General features: G+C 46.9%; 1 protein-coding gene across 6 annotated transcripts in view; it reads left to right on the top strand.

Annotated features, from left to right (window-relative positions):
- Nucleotides 1–6,623, top strand: part of RASAL2 (RAS protein activator like 2) — a 274,448-nt gene extending 267,825 nt beyond the window's left edge. For 5 of the 6 annotated variants that reach the window (XM_074961012.1, XM_074961013.1, XM_074961014.1 and 2 more), the window contains one exon: nt 698–6,623. In XM_074961012.1, the coding sequence (XP_074817113.1) occupies nt 698–840 (143 nt within the window). In that variant the 3' untranslated portion in view covers nt 841–6,623. The remainder of the gene's footprint in view (nt 1–697) is intronic. The other variant, XM_074961017.1, reaches the window with a different exon arrangement.
- Nucleotides 6,624–19,128: the final 12,505 nt, after the last annotated feature.

Here is a 19,128-nt window from a genome sequence, read left to right on the forward strand (position 1 = left end):
CCCCCCGCCCCCCACACTTCCCTCTTACCCCTCCCTGCCCCCACCAAATAACCACTTAGTTTTAGCTTTTGGCTGCTTTTCTCCTGTGTTGCTGTTGTACCCTCACCACTGCTGGTGACTGCAGGCTGCCATTATTTGCCGTTTTAATTTCAAACATACTGTGGGTTTATACTGAGCACTCTCCATGCAGTCTTTAGAGACAATGATCCTTACATACCACCTGCACTTTTCTTTGCAAAATGAAACCTCCCACCCCTTATTTTACTGCTGCCTGTTTCCGTTTTCCAAATTTTCCAATAAGAGAAAAAATTCTAAATCCAGGAAGGCTTTTGCGCCTTCGTCTGCCTTGTGAAAGGGCTGTAGGGTCAAAACCCTGAAATACAAAACTCCCAAGGCTGGATTAGTTAACTAAGTATAACAATGACTTATTGGCAGCATCCGTCATGTAAAGAAACCGGGGAGACCAAACTGGGGTGTGCAGAGCCTACGGCAAACTGCAGCCGTAGTACCTCCAAAAAACAGAAAGAGGCAGAGACATCCCCATTCCACAGGAAACACTGGTAAGGATGTATCTGCCTAGAAAGCATCTGAAGACTTGATCACAGCGCAGGCAATGGAAGTTCCTGGCAAAGAAAGGGTTCAGGGAAGTGCTGTACTGGGTGGAATGGCTTTGATTTATTGTGTGTGTGTGTTTCAGGAGAAGCGGATCGTGTCTCTGGACTCAGCCAACACGCGGCTGATGAGTGCCCTGACGCAGGTGAAGGAGCGCTACAGCATGCAGGTCCGCAATGGCATCTCCCCCACCAATCCCACCAAGCTTTCCATCACGGAGAATGGTGAATTCAAAAACAGCAGCTGCTAACAGGTTAAATGCTGCTGGCCATCTCCCCTGGGGCAGGGCAGAAGGAAGCAGACTCAAGAAAGCAAAACACAGACTCCTTACAGGTTTACAGAATGCTGCTAAAAGAAAAACTCTGGATGGGGAAATACAGCCCACCATTTAGACCAGGATAATAAGGGCAAGGGCCCTCCATATCGCTGTGTATATACATAGGGAGCCTGTTGTGGGCCGTGTACAGAAAATGCCACTGTAATATACCAAAAGGAAGTCAACCATGTAGATTTTTTTTTAATTATTGCTATTTTTATTATTATTTTTTCCTCTTGTTCAAAGCACTGCAGTCCTTGGGGAGGAAGAAGAGGAAGAGAGAGGAGTGTGTGTGCGCATGTCCGGTGTGGGTGAAGGCATGAGCGAGCAAGAGAGACAGAAGCAGTTGGTTACTTAGAAGCTGTACATATCAGGGTGATTGATACAAGCACATGGAGTGAAGTGAAATATTAGTTAAATGAATTATAAAAGAGACTCATCTGCCGATTTTAACCTTCTCTTCCCCAGTTCTTTAACTGAATACAACTCCACACCCAACCTTCACGCAGGAACACTGGATCCTGTTGGCTTCTGTATCTGCTATTGCTAGGATACAGGCAAAAGGCTATTCCAGTCTCTCTGAGCATACTGAGTAGGAACTCTTTAGAGCAGTAAGCCCATCTCCTTGTGGTCTGCCCAAAGCCAGGCTTTCCACCTAATAGACAAAGGGAATTTGCAGTTTTAAAGGTGGGATATTTTTACCCCAGTTATAGTAAGGTTTGATTTTTCCTTTTTAGAGTTTACAGAACTGTAAATACCTGTGTTTTTTGAACTTCAGTCCAATTCCCAGTGTGCATACAGTCCATGGTCTCAATGCAGTAACTATACAAATCTGTTCTCTATTCTCCATTGGAAATAATCAGGTTAGTAGTCTAAGGAAAGGGCTAACCAAAGGGCACCCAGGCCCTGTGCAATAGATCAGTGCACGTAAAATAAAACTTTCCTAGTTTGTTTATTTTTAGCTTTGTCTTGTTCAGTTTCACTTTCACCGTTTCACCCACTGGGTTATCAAGTATCACAACATCAGAGATGCTTTCTCCAGACTATGCATGATTTTTTAACATTTCCACCCCATCCAAATTAAACTTGCCTTTCTATTAATGTTTTTTGAGTTCTGTACGTATCCAGTTTTTTGCCTAAGTGAGTTTACAGCTGAACCTCAATGTCTCCCATAATGTTGCGCCTGCTTCCCACAGGAGCAAACTTTTGCAGGATGTACATGAACACTCATCCTGAAATTATAAAGTGACCTTGTGGGAAGGAAGATTTTGTAATATTACATGCCATACAAGATTAACAGGAATTACACCAGAGGTCTCGGAATACTTAGTGTGGGTTTTTTAAAGCCCCAGCTTCTGGAGTCAAATGATTGTGAGAATCTTCACTTTCAGTTTGTAAACAAGTACATTTTAGCTCTTGTTATTGCAGAGAAAAGCAAGAACCTGTGAATCTTAAAGGCTCAACACAAAGCAAGTAAAAACTAGACCAATTCAAATTAGAAATTAGGTACAGATTTCCAGCAGTGAGGGTGATGAATCACTGGAACAAGCTACCAAGGGAAGTGGTGGATTGTCCATCTCTTCATGTCTTTAAATCAAGATTGGATACCGCTTTGGAAGATGCGCGTTAGTCAGACACCAGTTATTGGACTCAATCCACGAGTAACTGGGTGAAATTTGAGGGCCTGTGTTATGCAGGAGCTCTGACTAAGTGATCTGATGGTCCATTCTGGCCTTAAGCACTATGAATCTGTGAAAACTTTACTATTTTAAAAATCTTGGGATTTCTAAGCCAATCTCATGGCTTTTGGGGGCCTGATTTGAATTCTCTGACCGCTCGGGTTTGGCAATATTGACAATGACCTTAATTCAGAATCATTTGTCCAAGTTTGTTTGCTGTTTAGAAATGAATTAGCTTAACTCTTTAGGCCGAATCTATTTCTTTGTTGTAAAGCGCAATATGTTAACTGTGCGAGTTAAAAGTTACTTCCATTAAACATACATGCACACACATATATGTACATATATAACTATGCACAAAAACAGAGAGACCATATCTCCTGTACTGTAGGACATATAAAGTAAAAGTGTATGAATCTGTTTTAGTAAGACCTTGGTAGAACACTTACCTGAAGTGAGTAAGAATTTATTTTTAATGTTCTCTCAGCTCAAAGCTGCTTCCTCTGCCTAGTTCTCAAATGTGATAGGTACTAAAGAGCAATGAGAGGTCCTGCTTAATGTTCTTGAAGCAGCACAGACAAGTTTATGGAGGCTTCTGTGCTAATGGGGCCATGTAGTGGATCTGCACAGTAGTGATTTTTTTTTTTAAACTTTCCAAACAATGTTTTCCAACTCTGGGTCATTGTGACTCCTGCTATTTTCTCCCTTGGGAGCTGTGCCTTTCACCCTCTCCTCCTAACCACATACCAAGGCTGCAGTCATAGTAACAGCTGTGGATCCATTTGTCTGTTGTGAGTAGCTCTCATGTTTTTGCGAGAAGCTCTTGTCCAATGAAACCCCCTTTAGCTCAGCGTTTTTGTGTGGCTTGCAGGCAGCGACTGCACGCCTCCCCTTGTGTTATATAACTGCACACAAATTAAGTGAAGTTCACTATAATTACCCCAGATTATATTCACCCAGCGGTGCTATGCAAAATCTTTTTCCCAAAAGCAGCCCTGTAGATGGGTGTGTACTTTAATCATATAGTATATACAGCATGTGGTGTGGGTGGGTTTTTTCTTTGAAGTTCAAGATTAAGGAGCAACTGAATACTTCGTCTATGCATTATTTTGTGGGGGCTAGAAGAAGGTTTACATGGAGATACAGACTCCAGTCAAAATGGCATTCTAGTGGTGCTAGGCTAACGCTACTGAGGGAGATGAGCTGACCAGAGCCTTATTATGGTAATCCATGAACAGTCACTGCTTTGATGTGTGATTAGATGGTGAAGGCTCTTGGGAATGTATTGTGCACTTGCCTTTGTGTAAGGTTCACACAGGCTTCTGCCGAGAAATTCAGTAGGGACAGCATCTTTCCATGCATATCATATCAAATCATAATCAAGTACATGTAGCCTACTGGGGACCGTTGCACCACCAGAGTTGATGGCATCGTACCTGGCATCATAGAGTGAAGTTCCCTATGCATAGGATAGAGTGCTTTTAAATACAACTGCTCCTGGTTTTCAGAGGGGATTCCCTAGCTGCTGAAAGGTTATATAATGGGATTGGCGATATCTTGAGTAATGTATACACATGTGCACATCCTCCTGTGCTTTTCTTCAGTGTCACCCTGGAAAAGGCCACTGTTCCAGGGCTCAGTCATTACAGCTTGTTGCTGTGATGATGTTTCTGTTGGTTTATAATTTCCTGCTCAGGTAAAGGTGGCAGCTGCACAATATTGTTAAGTGAAAGCGGATTAAATATGGAGCAGAACATTACACTTCTGTGTTCTGCTCCCCCTTTGTTTTAGAGCTGCTTTCTAGGGAGAGTTTCATTTGTTAAGAGACTAGAGTATGTGACATTGCCGGCTTCTCTTCTGTCCAGTCTAATCAAATTCAAGTGGCATTAAAACACACAGTAACAAGAAAAGAGCCTCCTGGTCCATTTTAATATGAATGGGACAATAAACGTTTTCAGATGAGCAGTCTATACATTTCAACAGAAATGAGAGGAAAAATAAATAGAACAAAATCTGATGATGAACTTTATAGCTTTTTAGGGTTTTGGCTAGTACATTGACAAATCACCTAAACGTAGTAGGCCATGTGTAATGCTATTGTGGGAGACTGGCCACCTTCACTTGAGGACAGCAGAGGTAATGTAGGAAGGCTTCTAGAAGTCTCTAGAACCCCTATATGTTTGTTCCCAACTTTGGGCTGCCTCCATGAGTGCATCTCTGTTGGGGAGGCATTGGGACAGGGCTGCTAAGGGAAAAGGAAGGCAAGGATTCCTTATCCCAAGCTCTCTAGTGCCATCAGTTTCTATTAAGCATCACAGTTTGTGGTTAAACATTATTTTGACTTTAAGGAATGGCTCTTGCCATCTGATTCTCCAAGCCTCAACCTAAAACTGTAGCTTTCCACTGTCTGTGACTTTCACTAAATCTAATTTCCTCACCCTTCATCTGAGCTGTGCTGAGTGAGAGAGGGAGTTTACAATATACCTTTGCATTCTCAACAATTATCACAGTGACACACAGGCCTCAGGCCAACAGACCTCTCTGTGGCCAGCCATTGACTGTGTGCTTGTGGTGCTATTTCTTGCCCCTACTCCTTGACAGAGAGAGTCCAGAAGCACTACTTGTATCCCGGTGTGATGGGGCTAACCGTGACTTTGGGGATTAGGTGCTTGCTGGCCACATCCATGATTCTTGCTTTATGGTGGTCCCTCAAAAAAGACAAATGAACTGAGAGACCCTTTCCTATACCAGCCAGTTGGATTTCTGAATTTTAAATAAAAACTCTTGACCTGCTTGTGGTGTTGCAGTTAAGCACAATAGCATGTGTTGTGCTCTGGCGATTTGTCAAATTCTGAATGCTATATGTTGCATTGATGAGGGACAAAAATAATCGCACTGGCAAGAGAAGCAGTAAATATCTCAGGAGAGGAGGAGAAGCTAAGGATGAGTGAATGGCTTAAATGTGGCCTAATCTAAAGGACCCTTCTTTGCAACACAGGGAATTCAGGTCCTAAAGAAGGAAAAGGGGTGGGAGCTGGAGTCACTAAGCATCTACTGTTTTTTCTTCAGTGTATAGAAATGGGTATTCATGTATATAAATACATACCTAGCTGCACATTTCAAACATTCTCTCTTAGAAACCCTCTCATATCATGAGAAAGCCCCGAGTAGGGTGGAGAGAGATGTGCATATTTCCTAGCTAGTGGACATAGGTTGTGTTCTGTGGTTGGATAACCTCTATAGTCGGCCATCCCAGAATGTTTTTCTTTTACATTGTTGCAAATGCTTTGGCTTTTTTTTTTACCTTTTGCATTAATTTCATACTCTAATGCTAGTTCAAACCACCAGCTTTTAACTAACCAATGGGTCAGTGATTTAACAGTGGTGTATGTTAGCCATATTCATTTGCTGAGTGACCAATGTGATGTATGTACAAATCCTATTTATGTGTTCTGTAAAAATGTCTACATCGCTCTTGGGGAACAATTCATGTTTAAACCATTACATGTATATTTATATTGTTGATTAACATTAACCAAATAGGACATTATCTGGTCAACCACTATTCTCCAACAGTGTGTGATAGATTTAAATGGTTAAATTTAGGTTGATGCTTTTAGACACTTCCTTCCCTATATTAAATTAGCTCCCATGAGAGAGAGAGAGAATGTCATTGTGAATCACTCCTGCCAGGAATCCTACCTGTACAAAAATAGATTTTCTATCTCAAGGGCCTTAATGAGAGTGTTACTACACAGGACTATTTTACAATGATAGCTCTAAATAATTTATTTTTTAGTTCAACAAATTATACCTTTAAAAAAGTAATAACGTTGGTTTTCAAAACCATATTTTTATGCTAGTAGCACTGGACTGTTCAGTCTCTGAGCTCCATCTCTGCATTTCATTGCCTGGGTTTGTTCTAAAGAAGATTTATTTTTGTTCTGTGAATAATTTTTCCAAGGTTCTTGTATATGTACAGATATAGATACATTTGAGGTCTTTTATTGATATTCCTACAAAGAATACAAATAAACTTTAACTTTAAACAGTCTGGACTCAATCTGCCTGCATTGATTAAAATCCTACTGCTCTCACTGCTGGGTGATTGTACATATGTGTTGGGGCAAATTTTTTTTTTTTTTTTTTTTTACTAGTGGGAGGAAATTTGCAAGGCAACAGTATAACTCAACCTCTGGGACAGTCTGAATTGCAACTCCTTGAGCTATCCAAGTAGGGTTGCCAGGTGTCCAGTTTTCGACCAGAACACCTCGTAAAAAAGGGACCCTGGTGGCTCTGGTCAACACTGCTGCCCGAGCCATTAAAAGTCTGACTGGTGGGGCTAAGGCAGGAACCGTTGCCAACGGGAGCTGTGGGGGTGGTGCCTGCAGGGGGAGGCAATGCACAGAGACGCCTGGCTGCGCCTCCACCTAGAAGTCGAGGGACATATCGCTGCTTCCGGGGAGGCCCCAAGGTAAGTCCTGCCTGGAGCCCACACCCCCTCCCACACCTCAACCCTCTGCTCCAGCCTTGAGCTCCTTCCCATACCCAACCTCCCTCTGGGAACCCACACCCCGACCCCCTGCCCCATCCCCGATTCCCCTCCCAGGGCCGGCACCCCACATCCCTGCCCCAGCCCAGAGCCCCCTCCTGCATCCTGATCCCCTCATTTCTGGCCCTACTGTGGAGCCCGCACCACCAGCCCAGAGCCTGTACCCCCTCCCGTACCCCAACCCCCTGCCTCAGCCCAGAGCCCCCCCACACACACACGCACTCCAAAGCCCTTGACTCCACCCCGCAGCCCCCTCCTGCACCCCAAACACCACATCGCTGGCCTGCACCCTACCCCAGCCCAGGGCCCCCTCCTGCACCCTGAACCCCTCATTTCTGGCCCCATCCCAGAACCTGCACTCCCTGCTGGAGCCCTCATCCCCTCCCCATACCCCAACCCCTTGGCCCAGCCCGGTGAAAAGGAGCGAGTAACAGTGGGGGCAAGCGAGGGATGGGGGGAAAATGTGGAGTGCACAGGAAACAGAGATGGTCTGTGGCTGAAGAGTGCATCAGAGATTGGGCTTTGAAATTGCAGCTTGCTGGTGAACACAATATGGTTTGTCATTTATCTCTCACGCTGCTCTCCATTAGAGATCAGTGGAACCAGAATTCTATCCACTGACCTGGGTTTGGAATTCTGGTGCTGTGCTTGGCCTTAGTTCTAAAGTTTGTCCCCTTTGCCGAGCTCTCCTTCCCTATGTAGTAATTCTCCCTGGTTTTGAATCTTCTTGCCCACATGGAATAGGCCAGCTAAACTGTATAGAGAGAGAAAGGGTGACACCCTGTGGTGAAACAGGAGAAGAACTATCCACTCCAACCGTCTTTGTAAACTTTACCCTTTCTCAAAGTTAAAGAAATCATCTCTTTAAAAAAAAATTCCTTTATCTATGTTACTAATAACACAGTCAGTAATGAAAACACTCTCAACCATCTGATTTTCTTTGCATTAGTTATTTTGGACACTTTGTGCATTTCTGTAATCTTGGACCATGAAAGCAACCTTAGTTTCCCTTGTTTGTACTAAATTTCTAATTTGCAGGTTCTCTTACACTAGCCTAGCACAAAGCTGCATCCTTTGAGCTGCAGCCACTTCAAGGGGATGTTTATTCATAGATGCACACAGAGTAGTGGCTTCTTGGTAACGTTATCGTTATCATTCCATATACATGAATTACAAGAGAATACAAAAAACGGAAAATCCCTCCCACTGGATTTGTCTCATGGAAAACTTTGTGTTGGGTATAATTTGGTAAAAGCTTATTTTTAAAATTGTCATTTTATATACAGGGTTTTAAAGGCTTTCAAACTATACACACAGTGAATGTATGCAACTTTGTTCTCCTATTTCTTGTCACCACCTTGACCCTACCATCTCTGTTCTGTTCAACATTTACCTGTTGGTGTCTTGTCCTTATTTAGCTGGAAGCTCTCTGGGCTTGGGTCTGCCTTAATATACCTCTACATTGCCCAACACAAGGGGAGCCTAATCCTGAATGGGGATTCTGGGCACTGGGGCAAAACAAACAATGTTCTGGTGATACACTGGTTGAGAATTCCCTCTTCCATGTCCTCCACAAGAGACGCTATCTAATTTCCTTGTACCGTTCCTTAGCAGTTACCTATGCTTACTCTACATCCCTGTCTCCCTGCCGGAAATGCTAACTTTATTTTTTATCTATGATCTGCCCATACACATTCTGGTTCCACTGTCCAAAATTATTTGTACCAAAAGGAGCGTTTTTTTCCTTCTTTAGAGAACTCCATGTTCTCTAAAGAGTCATTTGGTCTGGTCTTGTCACAGTTCATAGCTGACCCATTTCAGCTGGAATGACCCTATGGGAAAACTCCCCTTTAGTATTTCTTCTACCTGAAGAATGTAAGAATAAAAGTTTTATGGTTATATTGATACTAGGGTACATGTTTCTACTTAACAGAAAAGCTGCAGCTGTCTAAACCTGTGGGATACAAGCTTGCTTACACATAAGCAGTATCCTCCTGAAAAGAGAATTCTCACTGTCTCTAGAACACCAAACATTCCTGTCCTTCACCTTCTCTCCCAGCCCTGCACATTAAATATCTCCATATCCTTAGAAGGTGTATTGAATTACTGCTTTTCAGTGCAGTGGTGTAGATTGAATATCCTGGCTGTAGACATATAATAATGTTTCCCTCTCAGTTCTTCCAGTAGCAAGTAATGAATACTTTGGTTTGTTTCCATGGAGCCAGAGTAAGGATCAGTTCTCTGCTGTCCTTTATAAGATCAGTGGGAACCACAGTTGCCAATTTTCACATGGTAAATAAGCACCCCGACTTTCATAATAAGCCAAAAATCAAGCTAATCCCATTTCAAAACAAGGCCAAAACAAGCCAATCCTTAAGAACCTCACCACTCTGTGACTAGATCCCCCCAGTGTGCAGTCTGGGACTGGGGTGGGCCTGCTGGGCACCCTGACTCTCTCCCCCCCCCCCCTTTCCCCTGCTTGCTGGGAGTTGATCCAAAAAACAAAAAAAAAAGCAACAAGCCAATTAAGCCAAAAACAAGTCCAATTTCTGCAGTGTTTTTGTGGGTTTGGCATGTCTGGTGGGAACCTGTAACTATCCTGATGTAGCAGAACGCCAGGTTCTGTGACTCAGACCAGCTTTCCACTACTTGCAGAAAATCCCCCTTACTACTCAGCCCAGTGTCAGAGCAGTGCAGCTTTGTCTGACCAGAGCATGGGGCTGCCATCTGAGTCCAGAATTCTGTCACAGCAGTTAGCAGGGCTGGGGACACAGAACAACTACCCCTACAGCGTTCCACCATTGACATCTGCCAACTATAGACCCAGCGTTTGTGTTGATGGTTACAGAAGGGACCTTGTGGGAAAGGAACATCCCAGTGATGAGATACTGGAAGTAAAGGGAGGTAAGGAGGAATGGACATGAATAGGGATGAAACACTACTATCATGGAGCTGTCTGGTAAAGCCTCTGTCATTCTTTCTTCCCTGTTGCCCAGGCCTCAGATTGCCAAGGGACTAATGTGTAGATAGCAGCTGTAGTTGCATGGGAAAAGGGATGTCTCTCACTCATGAAGTGTGCCCAAAAGGAAGAAAATCTTCATCCCCCAGTGAACAGATTGCTCTGGCTCACACTTGTACACAACTCCCTTTCCCTCTCCCACCAGCTCCTTTTTCCTGTGTGTAACTTAGTTCAGTTTGCAAGCAGGTACCACACTGAAGCCAACCAGAAACTCTGTTTGCAAACTGCTATTACAAGAGGAGACCCTCTTTGAGACGGACTGCATCTCACCTCATTCAGGAGCTGCTGTTTTATATCATCAAGATCTACCAGGGCAGGTGAGACAAAATCCACTTTCAGAATCATGTACCCAGTATCTACACAGGAGAAAAGTGTCGCACGAATGGCGGTGTAGTCCAGTGCTAAGCAAATGTTGCTTTTTCTCATATATTGTACAATGGTAATGCCCCCTAATAAGAAGTTACAATGTATCACACCTGTGCAATCTACTCACTACTTAAAGGGTTGGGATGCATGATGCTTCCAGAATGGCTGCAGTCCATCTCCTCAAGATTGTTGGGCTTCTATTTTCATGGAAGTACACACACGTTGAGGAAGGCAAGTGAATTAAGAAAAGCTTGAATGGGTGCCTGAGCATGAAATGAGTGCCCCTGCCTGTGCAAAACTGTCAGGTCTGAGCTGAATGCTGCTTCCAATGCCATTGTTAATTCCAGCGCTGCTGTCCCCGCTTGTCACTCACTGGCTCTCCCTGACAGTGTTACCACTCCAAGCAGAGACTGAAAGGAAGAGGGTATGTTCTTAGTGAGAGAGAACTTACACACAGAGTGTACATGCCCTCAGTATGTAAAAGTTAAGATGAGATTAGACTATACAATGGGTGACAGCATCCTACTCAATTGCTTTTCTCAGCTATGTCCACACAATGGCAAGGTTAAAGGCTGTCGCTTGGGAAAATAGCCACAGATATCAAAGCTAGATGGGAGATGTTTCCTGTAAGCAGTTATGGCCGCCCCTCCGCATCTGCCTCTCAGGGAGGCCATGCCTCCTCACAGTCTGAGCTGCCAGAATATGCTCAAAACAAAGAGAGGGGGAATTAGCGGTACTCAAAAGGCCCTGGCCTTCAAGCAAGAAGGGGCCTCAAACAGTCTGGGCTCTGGCTAGCAGTCAGGACAGAGCAGTACCAAGTTATAAGCCCAGCCCTCATGGAGGGCAGTAAACAATCAGGCCTCTGGCCTACAGTCAGGCAGCCTTCAAGCAGGGCAGGACAGGACAGCAAATAGTCAGGACCCTTGCCTGCAGTCAGGCAGAGCTGTAGCAAGTATAAGCCCAGCCCTTAAACAGGTGGAGAAGGAGGGAGCATAAGCAGGGTGGGGCAGTAAACAAGCAGGGCTCTGGCCTGCAGTCAGGCAGAGCTGTATCAGTTTATCTGTACAGCCTTAAGTAGGGCAGGGCAGCAAACTGTCAGGGCTCTGACCTGCAATTAGGGTGAAGCCCCCGCAGTCTATAATCCCAAACCCTCGGTCAGGGCAGAGCAGCAAGTCATTAGGGCTTAGGCTGGGGTTGAGCATAGAGTTGACAACCCTCCTGGTTTTCCTGGGAGTCTCCTGGAATCAGGCACTATCGCCCAGAGGCTACTGAAGCCAAAACGGAAGATTTTAGGCTGCTAAAAGTCCGGCGGCACAGGGGGGTTAACGCAGGCTCCCTGCCCCACGCTGCTCCTGGAAGTGGACGGCACGTCCTTGCGGTCCTTGGGTGGAGGCAGGGGGTCTCCACACACTGCCTCCGCCCTGAACGGCAACTCAGCAGCTCCCATTGGCTGCATCTGGGACCTGTGGAGACGGTGCCACCAAGGGCCATAAGAACATGCTGGCTGCTTCCAGGAGTGGGGCCAGGGCAGGCAGGGAGCCTGCCTTAGCCCCCCTGCATTGCTGACCGGGAGCTGTCTGAGATAAGCGCCACCAGGCCGGAGCCCTCACCCTGCCTCAGCCCAGAGCCCCCTCCTGTACCCAAACTCCCTCCCAGAGCCTGTACCCCCCTTGCACTCCGTACCCCCTCCTGCACTCCAAACCCCCTCCCGCACCCCTGCCCCAGCTCTGAGCCCCCTCCCACATCTAAATGCCCTCCCAGACAGTTGGCAACCCAAGTTGAGCACCCAAACACAGTCTAGGGGGCTCAGGCCAGATTCACAGTCTAGTGTCCTAGCTCAGCAGACTGTAGACGGATGCAGGCCTCCTGGCCTAAGGAGGGGGAGTACTGCAACCCCAGGAGTGGGGTGGCAGGGGGAACGTGGTCCCACCTAACTCCACCACATCCCAGCCCAGGGCCCGAACAGTGGTGGAGTGGTCTGCCACAGGGTCAGCCGGGGTCTGCCCACAATACGCTGAACTTGTACCAAGACAGCTCTTAACCAGACTGTTGTCTAGTTTCCCTGGGCTTCTTCCTACTCTCTGTCTCAGGTGTACCTGCGTCCAGGGATCATTCTTAGTTTCCCTGGGATATACCACCAAGGGTAGCTATAGCAGCTCCTCGGTGTGGGAAGTGGCAGGGTTCTCAGGGCAGCTGCGGTTCTCCTCAGTATCCCACTCCAGCAGCAGGGACGACATGTCTGTCTCTCTAGGCACCTCTGTCCCAGCAGAGCTGCTGGGCTGGCCTTTTATACTTCCCCTTCATGTCCCACTCTTCTGCTTCCAGTGTTCAGGGAGTGGTCCTGGCTCCACCCACCAGGCAACTTGTGGCGTTCCCTCCACGTCTGCCTCTGAGGGAGGCCCCACCTCCTCACTACATCCCCCAAATGCAGGTACAGTACAGATAATATAGTGGCAGGGCCTGAATAAAGGATGGGAAATGCCCACTGGCCTTGCTGTGCTGGAGTTTGCTTTTCTGGAGGAATGTGCTATACCATAAGAATGAGTATCCAGCAGACTGCCCTGTAGGGCTCCAGTGCCTTTTAGTTGACTGCCCTATGCTGTGTATGTTAAAAAATAAGTTTTTCCTGTAGGACTGCACTGGGTTGATGTCACAACACTTGTACCTGCAGTTGCCATGTGCAGACATTCACACTTATTCTGGCTCTGTTGAGGAAGAGAAAGTTACAGCTTCCTCTAGGTGCAAAGAAATAAATATGGTCAAAAGCTAGAAGCAGCATTAGAGTCCCCACCTGCATCTTGAGAGCCCTCTGTCGGGGCACTTCCTGTGACGATGGAGGGCAGTTGCTGAGAGGTAGCTGGGGATTCTGTGCTATCTGCTGTGGCAGAATCAGTGATAGCTGTGAAGAGAGAACATAAATCACTGTAGAAATCTAAAATCATGGTTAAAACACACTATAAACTTCCTTAGCACTGACAGACTCTTCAAGTGACCATCAAAATAATATCAAAGAGAAGCTGAACAGAAGTCCCCCAAATGCAGGTATAGTACAGATAATACAGTAACTCCTCGCTTAATATTGTAGTTATGTTCCTGAAAAATGCTTCTTTAAGTGAAATGATGTTAAGCGAATCCAGTTTTCCCCTAAGAATTAATGTAAATGGGGGGGGGGCGGTTAGATAGATACACACACACACACACACACACAGTATAAGTTTTAAACAAGTTAATACTGTACACAGCAATGATGATTGTGAAGCTTGGTTGAGGTGGTGAAATCAGAGGATGGAAGAGGGTGGGATATTTCCCAGGGAATGCCTTACTGCTAAATGATGAACTAGCACTCGGCTGAGCCCTCAGGGGTTAACACACTGTTGTTAAAGTAGCCTCACACTCTACAAGGCAGCAGGAATGGAGGGAGGGGAGACAGCATGGCAGAGAGAGACCGGCACACACATTTTGTGTGTGTGTGTGTGATGTGCATTGCCCCTTTAAGTACACTGACCCCACTCTAAGTACTCTACACTGCCTTTTTAAGTAGATCTGCAAGTAGAGACAGCAGCTGCTGCCAGCAAGCTCTCTCCATATTGAGCCCTATCGTGCCTCCCCCCCGACCCACTCTGTGGAGATGGCCTGATGAAGTAAAGAAGCAGGGGGACAGGAGTGGGAGGAGAGCGGGACACCCTGACATTAGCACCCCTCTTACTCCCTCCCCCCACCCCATGCACAGCAAGCATCCCAGGAGCAGCTCCAAGGCAGAGGGCAGGAGCAGCACATGGAAGGGGGAGGAGGGACAGCTGAACTGCCCCTCAGTGGCTAGCCTGCTGGGCGGCTGCCCTACAGGGAACTTAGGGGAGCGGGGAGCTGACAGGGGGCTGCGGGTCCACCCTGGTTTCAAGCCTCCACCAGCTAGCTCCAGTGGGCTGCTCTTTCTGCAAGCAGTGGACAAAGCAGGCGACTGCCAAAGTTATAAGGGAGCATTGCGCAACTTTAAATGAGCATGTTCCCTAATTGATCAGCAACATAACAACATTAACCGGGATGACTTTAAGTGAGGAATTACTGTATAGTGGGAGGGGCTGAATAAAGGATGGGAAGTGCCAACTGGCCCTGCTACGTTGCGGTTTGTTTTGCAGGATGAATGCGCTACCATAGAATGATTATCCAGCAGACTGCCCTATAGGGCTCCAATGCCTTTTAGTTGACTGTCCTATGCTGTGTGTATTAAAGAATAAGCGACTGCAAAATATTTCTCTTCTGAAGCTTGAAGATGCAGAGCACAACCAACATTTGTGATCTCCGTGGAGACTTGTTTTGTCTTCTCTTCTGATTTCAAAGGGAATGTTTGTCCAAGGCTTAGATGCCTACAGCCAAATTCCACTTTATAGTTTTTGCAAAGTTCCAACCCACAAAACATGGAATTTATAAAGAACATAACGGCCATACTATGTCAGACTAAAGGTCCATCTAGCCCAGTATCCTGTCTTCCGACAGTGGCCAATGCCAGGTACCCCAGAGGGAATGAACAGAACAGGTAATCATCAAGTGACCCATCCTCTGTCGCCCATTCCCAGCTTCTGGCAAACAGAGGCTAGGGACACCATCCCTGTCCATCCTGGCTAATAGCCATTGATGGACCTATCCTCCATGAATTTATCTAGTTCTTTTTTGAACCCTGTTATAGTCTTGGCCCTCACAATGTCCTCTGGCAAGGCGTTTCACAGGTTGACTATGCATTGTGTGAAAAAATACTTCCTTTTGTTTGTTTTAAACTTGCTGCCCATTAATTTCATTTGGTGACCCCTAGTTCTTCTGTTATGAGGAAGAGATAACACTTCCTTATTTACTTTCTCCACACCAGTCATGATTTTATCAACCTCAATCATATCCCCCCCTTAGTCATCTCTTTTCCAAGCTGAAAAGTCCCAGTCTTATTAATCACTCCTCAAATGAAACATAATTGTTTGAAACACATTTGACCCAGCAACTGTGAATAAAGAATAACCCGTATTCCTAGAATTTAGAGATGGAAAAGAGCTATTAGGTCATCTAGTCCATCCCCCTGCCAGCTCCCTATTGGGCACTTACTAGTGTTGCGTGTTTCTAGTATGAAATGTCCTCAACGGCATTTCTGTCAGTGCCCTTAGGAGATTAATAATTGGCCTAGCAGGTCCGTCAGGAAGCTTTTCCTGTAGGACTGGGCTGGGTTGAAATCACAACACTTGTACCTGCAGTTGCCATGTGCAGACATTCACACCTATTCTGGCTCTGTTGAGGAAGAGAAAGTTACAGCTTCTTCTACGTGCAAAGAAATAAATAGTATGGTACAAAAGCTAGAAGCAGCATTAGAGTCCCAACCTGCATCTTGAGAGCCCGCTGTCGGGGCACTTCCTGTGATGATGGAGGGCAGTTGCTGAGTGGTAGCTGGGGATTCTGTGCTATCTGCTGTGGCAGAATCAGTGATAGCTGTGAAGAGAGAACAGAGATCACTGCAGAAATCTAAAATCATGGGTAAAATTAGCACTGACACTGACTCTTCAAGTGACCATTAGTTACAATCAAAATAATATAAATGAATACGTTAATCTTTCACTGCTTGAAAACTGCTAGACCTAAAGCAAGTAAATTAACCTACTTCCAAGTGGATATTTATCGCTATATAACCACAAATGTAGAAATATGGGCGGTGGGTGCAGTCCCCCTTTGGGGAGGCTAGCCCCCGGCTCCGCCCCTTACATCCCCTCCCCTGCCCGGAGGAGCTCTGGGCTGGCCAAAGCCGCGCCATGCCTCCCCTCCCTGGACCCAACCTGCCCTGGGGAAGAGCATCTGTTCGAAGATGCTTTTCATATGCCCCATGCAGGTTCCGGAGTGGCTGAGGAGGTAGTATGTGCTGCCTCAGCCACCCCAAAACCTGCATGGGGCATAATAAAGCAAAAACTTTGCCACCTAACCCCACAACCGGGGGGTCCAGCGCCTGCGGCAGCACTGGGGAAGGCAGAGCCTCCCTTGGCCTATTATACCCATTGCCCATGTTTAGAAGCCAGCAAATTTGGCAGTCTTTGCTCAAAGACCTACCACACCCTGTCCCCGAAAAGGAGCAGTAAAGGGGGGGCTTCCCTTCAGGCCTGCCTAGAAAGGCTGCAGGGAAGCAGCCAGTGAGAACTCAGCAGGCCCAGTTAAAAGGAGCTGCCGGGCCTGGGCCCAAACAGTTTAGCTGTTGGTTGGAACCAGACGGGTGAGAAAGGGCTGGAAGGCTGTGAGACTCCAGGCAAGGAGGCCTGAGAGAGACCCTGCTCAAGCAGGGAACAGACAGGGAACTTCAGCCCTGAGGTAAGGGTGCAGGGGAAGGGGCTCCGTGGGAAGTGGCCCAGGGAATAGCAGCCACAACGGAGTTAAAGGAAGCAGCACGGGGCTGTTATTTGTAGGTCCCTGGGTCAGGACCCGGAGTAGGGGGCAGGCATGGATCCCCCCTGCTGGCAGAGTGGCCAAAGCCTGAGAAGGGGACAAGTGTTGTTTAGAGGCCCGAGTGAAGGGCAGAACTCAGTCTCCAGGGAAAAGGCTCTGGGGGGCACTGCTGTATAACAGCAGGGACAGATTGAAAGCTAGCCCAGAAGGGGCTGAAAACTGAGCCCCAGAGACAAGGCTAAAGACAGTAACAAGGGCACAGGGACAGGCCCTGTTGGACCTTTCCCCTTGGAAGGGTTTGTTCGGTGATGCATGTTTACTGTGTGCTTAGTCGGAGGGCTGAAGACCCACCTGACAAGAGCAACAGCCGAAGGGCACTGTGAACAGAGAGTGCAGGTTCGCCAACAGGAGGAGCTCATGAGAGATGAAGGGCCCCTGTCACAGACACATTGGAGAGAAGGAGGCTGTATAAACCCAATAGGTGCTTTGCAGGCTACATCCACACCTATCACAGCCCCACAGACAAAGGGAGGAAGGTGGGGCTGTTAGGATTAGCACAGCTGGTTGCTGGGGATGGGGATGAGCCTCCCTAAAAGTAGGATGGGCTAATTGGTTTAGGCTAAAATAAAAATTTCCCCTTAAACAATTCAAGGCCCTTCACGATGGCTGCTACTGACATAATAGAGCTGCATAGAAAGCCTGGTCTCACATTCTTTCTCTATTGGCCAAAGCCACAAGGGACAGGGAATCATAGGAGAAAACTGGCTCTCATGAGATTTCCAGCCCTGTTTTGGGATCAAAGATGCTGAGATAAACATAACTGTTTGGCTGCTTATCCCACCAAAATATCGAGAGGTTTGCTCACCACTCTGGAAGAAGTAAAGTGGCTTATCCCCTAGCACAGGGGTTCTCAACCTTTTTTTTTCTGAGCCCTGCCTTCCCCCCAACATGGAGTTATAAGAACTCCACGGCCCACATGTGCCACAACTAGTTTTCTGCATATAAAAGCCAGGGCTGGCATTAAGGGGTAGCAAGCAGCGCAATTGCCTGGGGCCCAGAGGTGAAAGTGGTCCGGTACAGTGTACTGGTAAGAAGTGGCCACCTGTACGGGCCCGTACACAGCCGATGCTTTAACATCGCTGCCCCTTTTGCTCCCCCCAGGGCCGCTGAAGGGGTGGGGGGGCAAAAGGAGCAGCTGCCCTGGGGCCCAGCAATTTAAAAGCAGCTGGAGCCCTGGGCCCTTTAAATCAGGCCAGGGTCAGCATTGCTTCAAAGTCAGACAGAACTGCTTGGTGTTGACCCACCCTCATCCTGAGCTGGCAATGCTGCTTCCACAGACCCCTTCACCTTGGGAATGAGGGAAATCAAGAGACTCATGCAAGCCTCCTGTGTAGCAGCACAAAGCTCTATCACTTGGCCCCCTTCAGATTCTGAACTGAGAACATCTGTGCTACCCGGAGACTACGGTGACACTTGCAGAGCATGGCACAGTGGTTCTCATCCTGTTCCATGCTGTAACTCCCTTTTCTAGATCAGCAGTCCACTTGACAATATGGAAAGGGCAGGGTGGATGCTCCCCACCACCCTCAGGAGTTGTGATCCCAGGTTGAGAACCCATGATGTAGAGCTGGGAAGTAACTCAATACCTACAATAGGAGCAAGTGAAGGATAGCACCCGGTTGCAAGAAGAAGAGAGCAGGAGAAGAATAAACATTGTTCCACATGAGCCTGGCATAAACAGGAAGGGGTTTAAATCAGGCATCCAACTTGCACTGCTATAAGTGAGGCCATTGGACCAGCTCAGCCCTCTTGTAGCTGTGTTGTAATGGAGGCCTATCCAGGCAATTTCAGTCGCAGCTGCCACCACTCCATTCAGATCTTGAAGGCTTAAAATGTCTGCTAGGCCCTTGTGGTTGCTCCTGCAGTAATCGTAGGCTGCGGCCCAGCTCATTGGGGTCCTGACCAGTACAAAGGCATATTCACTGGCCACAGTCTGGAATGCAACTGTGCAAGAGAGAGAATTAGGAATGCAGACAGCTCTCCCAGGCTGCCTCTACCTCCTCCCCAGCCTGCCTGCCCTGGCCCAGAAATAAACAGGGGCTGTAGCGGGAGATTTTTCAAAGACAGGAGCCCAGCTTCCACTGAAAATTATTGAGACTTGTGCTCCTAAGACATTTAG

Source organism: Natator depressus, chromosome 8 (genome assembly GCF_965152275.1).
Source record: "Natator depressus isolate rNatDep1 chromosome 8, rNatDep2.hap1, whole genome shotgun sequence".
Lineage (NCBI taxonomy): Eukaryota > Metazoa > Chordata > Testudines > Cheloniidae > Natator > Natator depressus.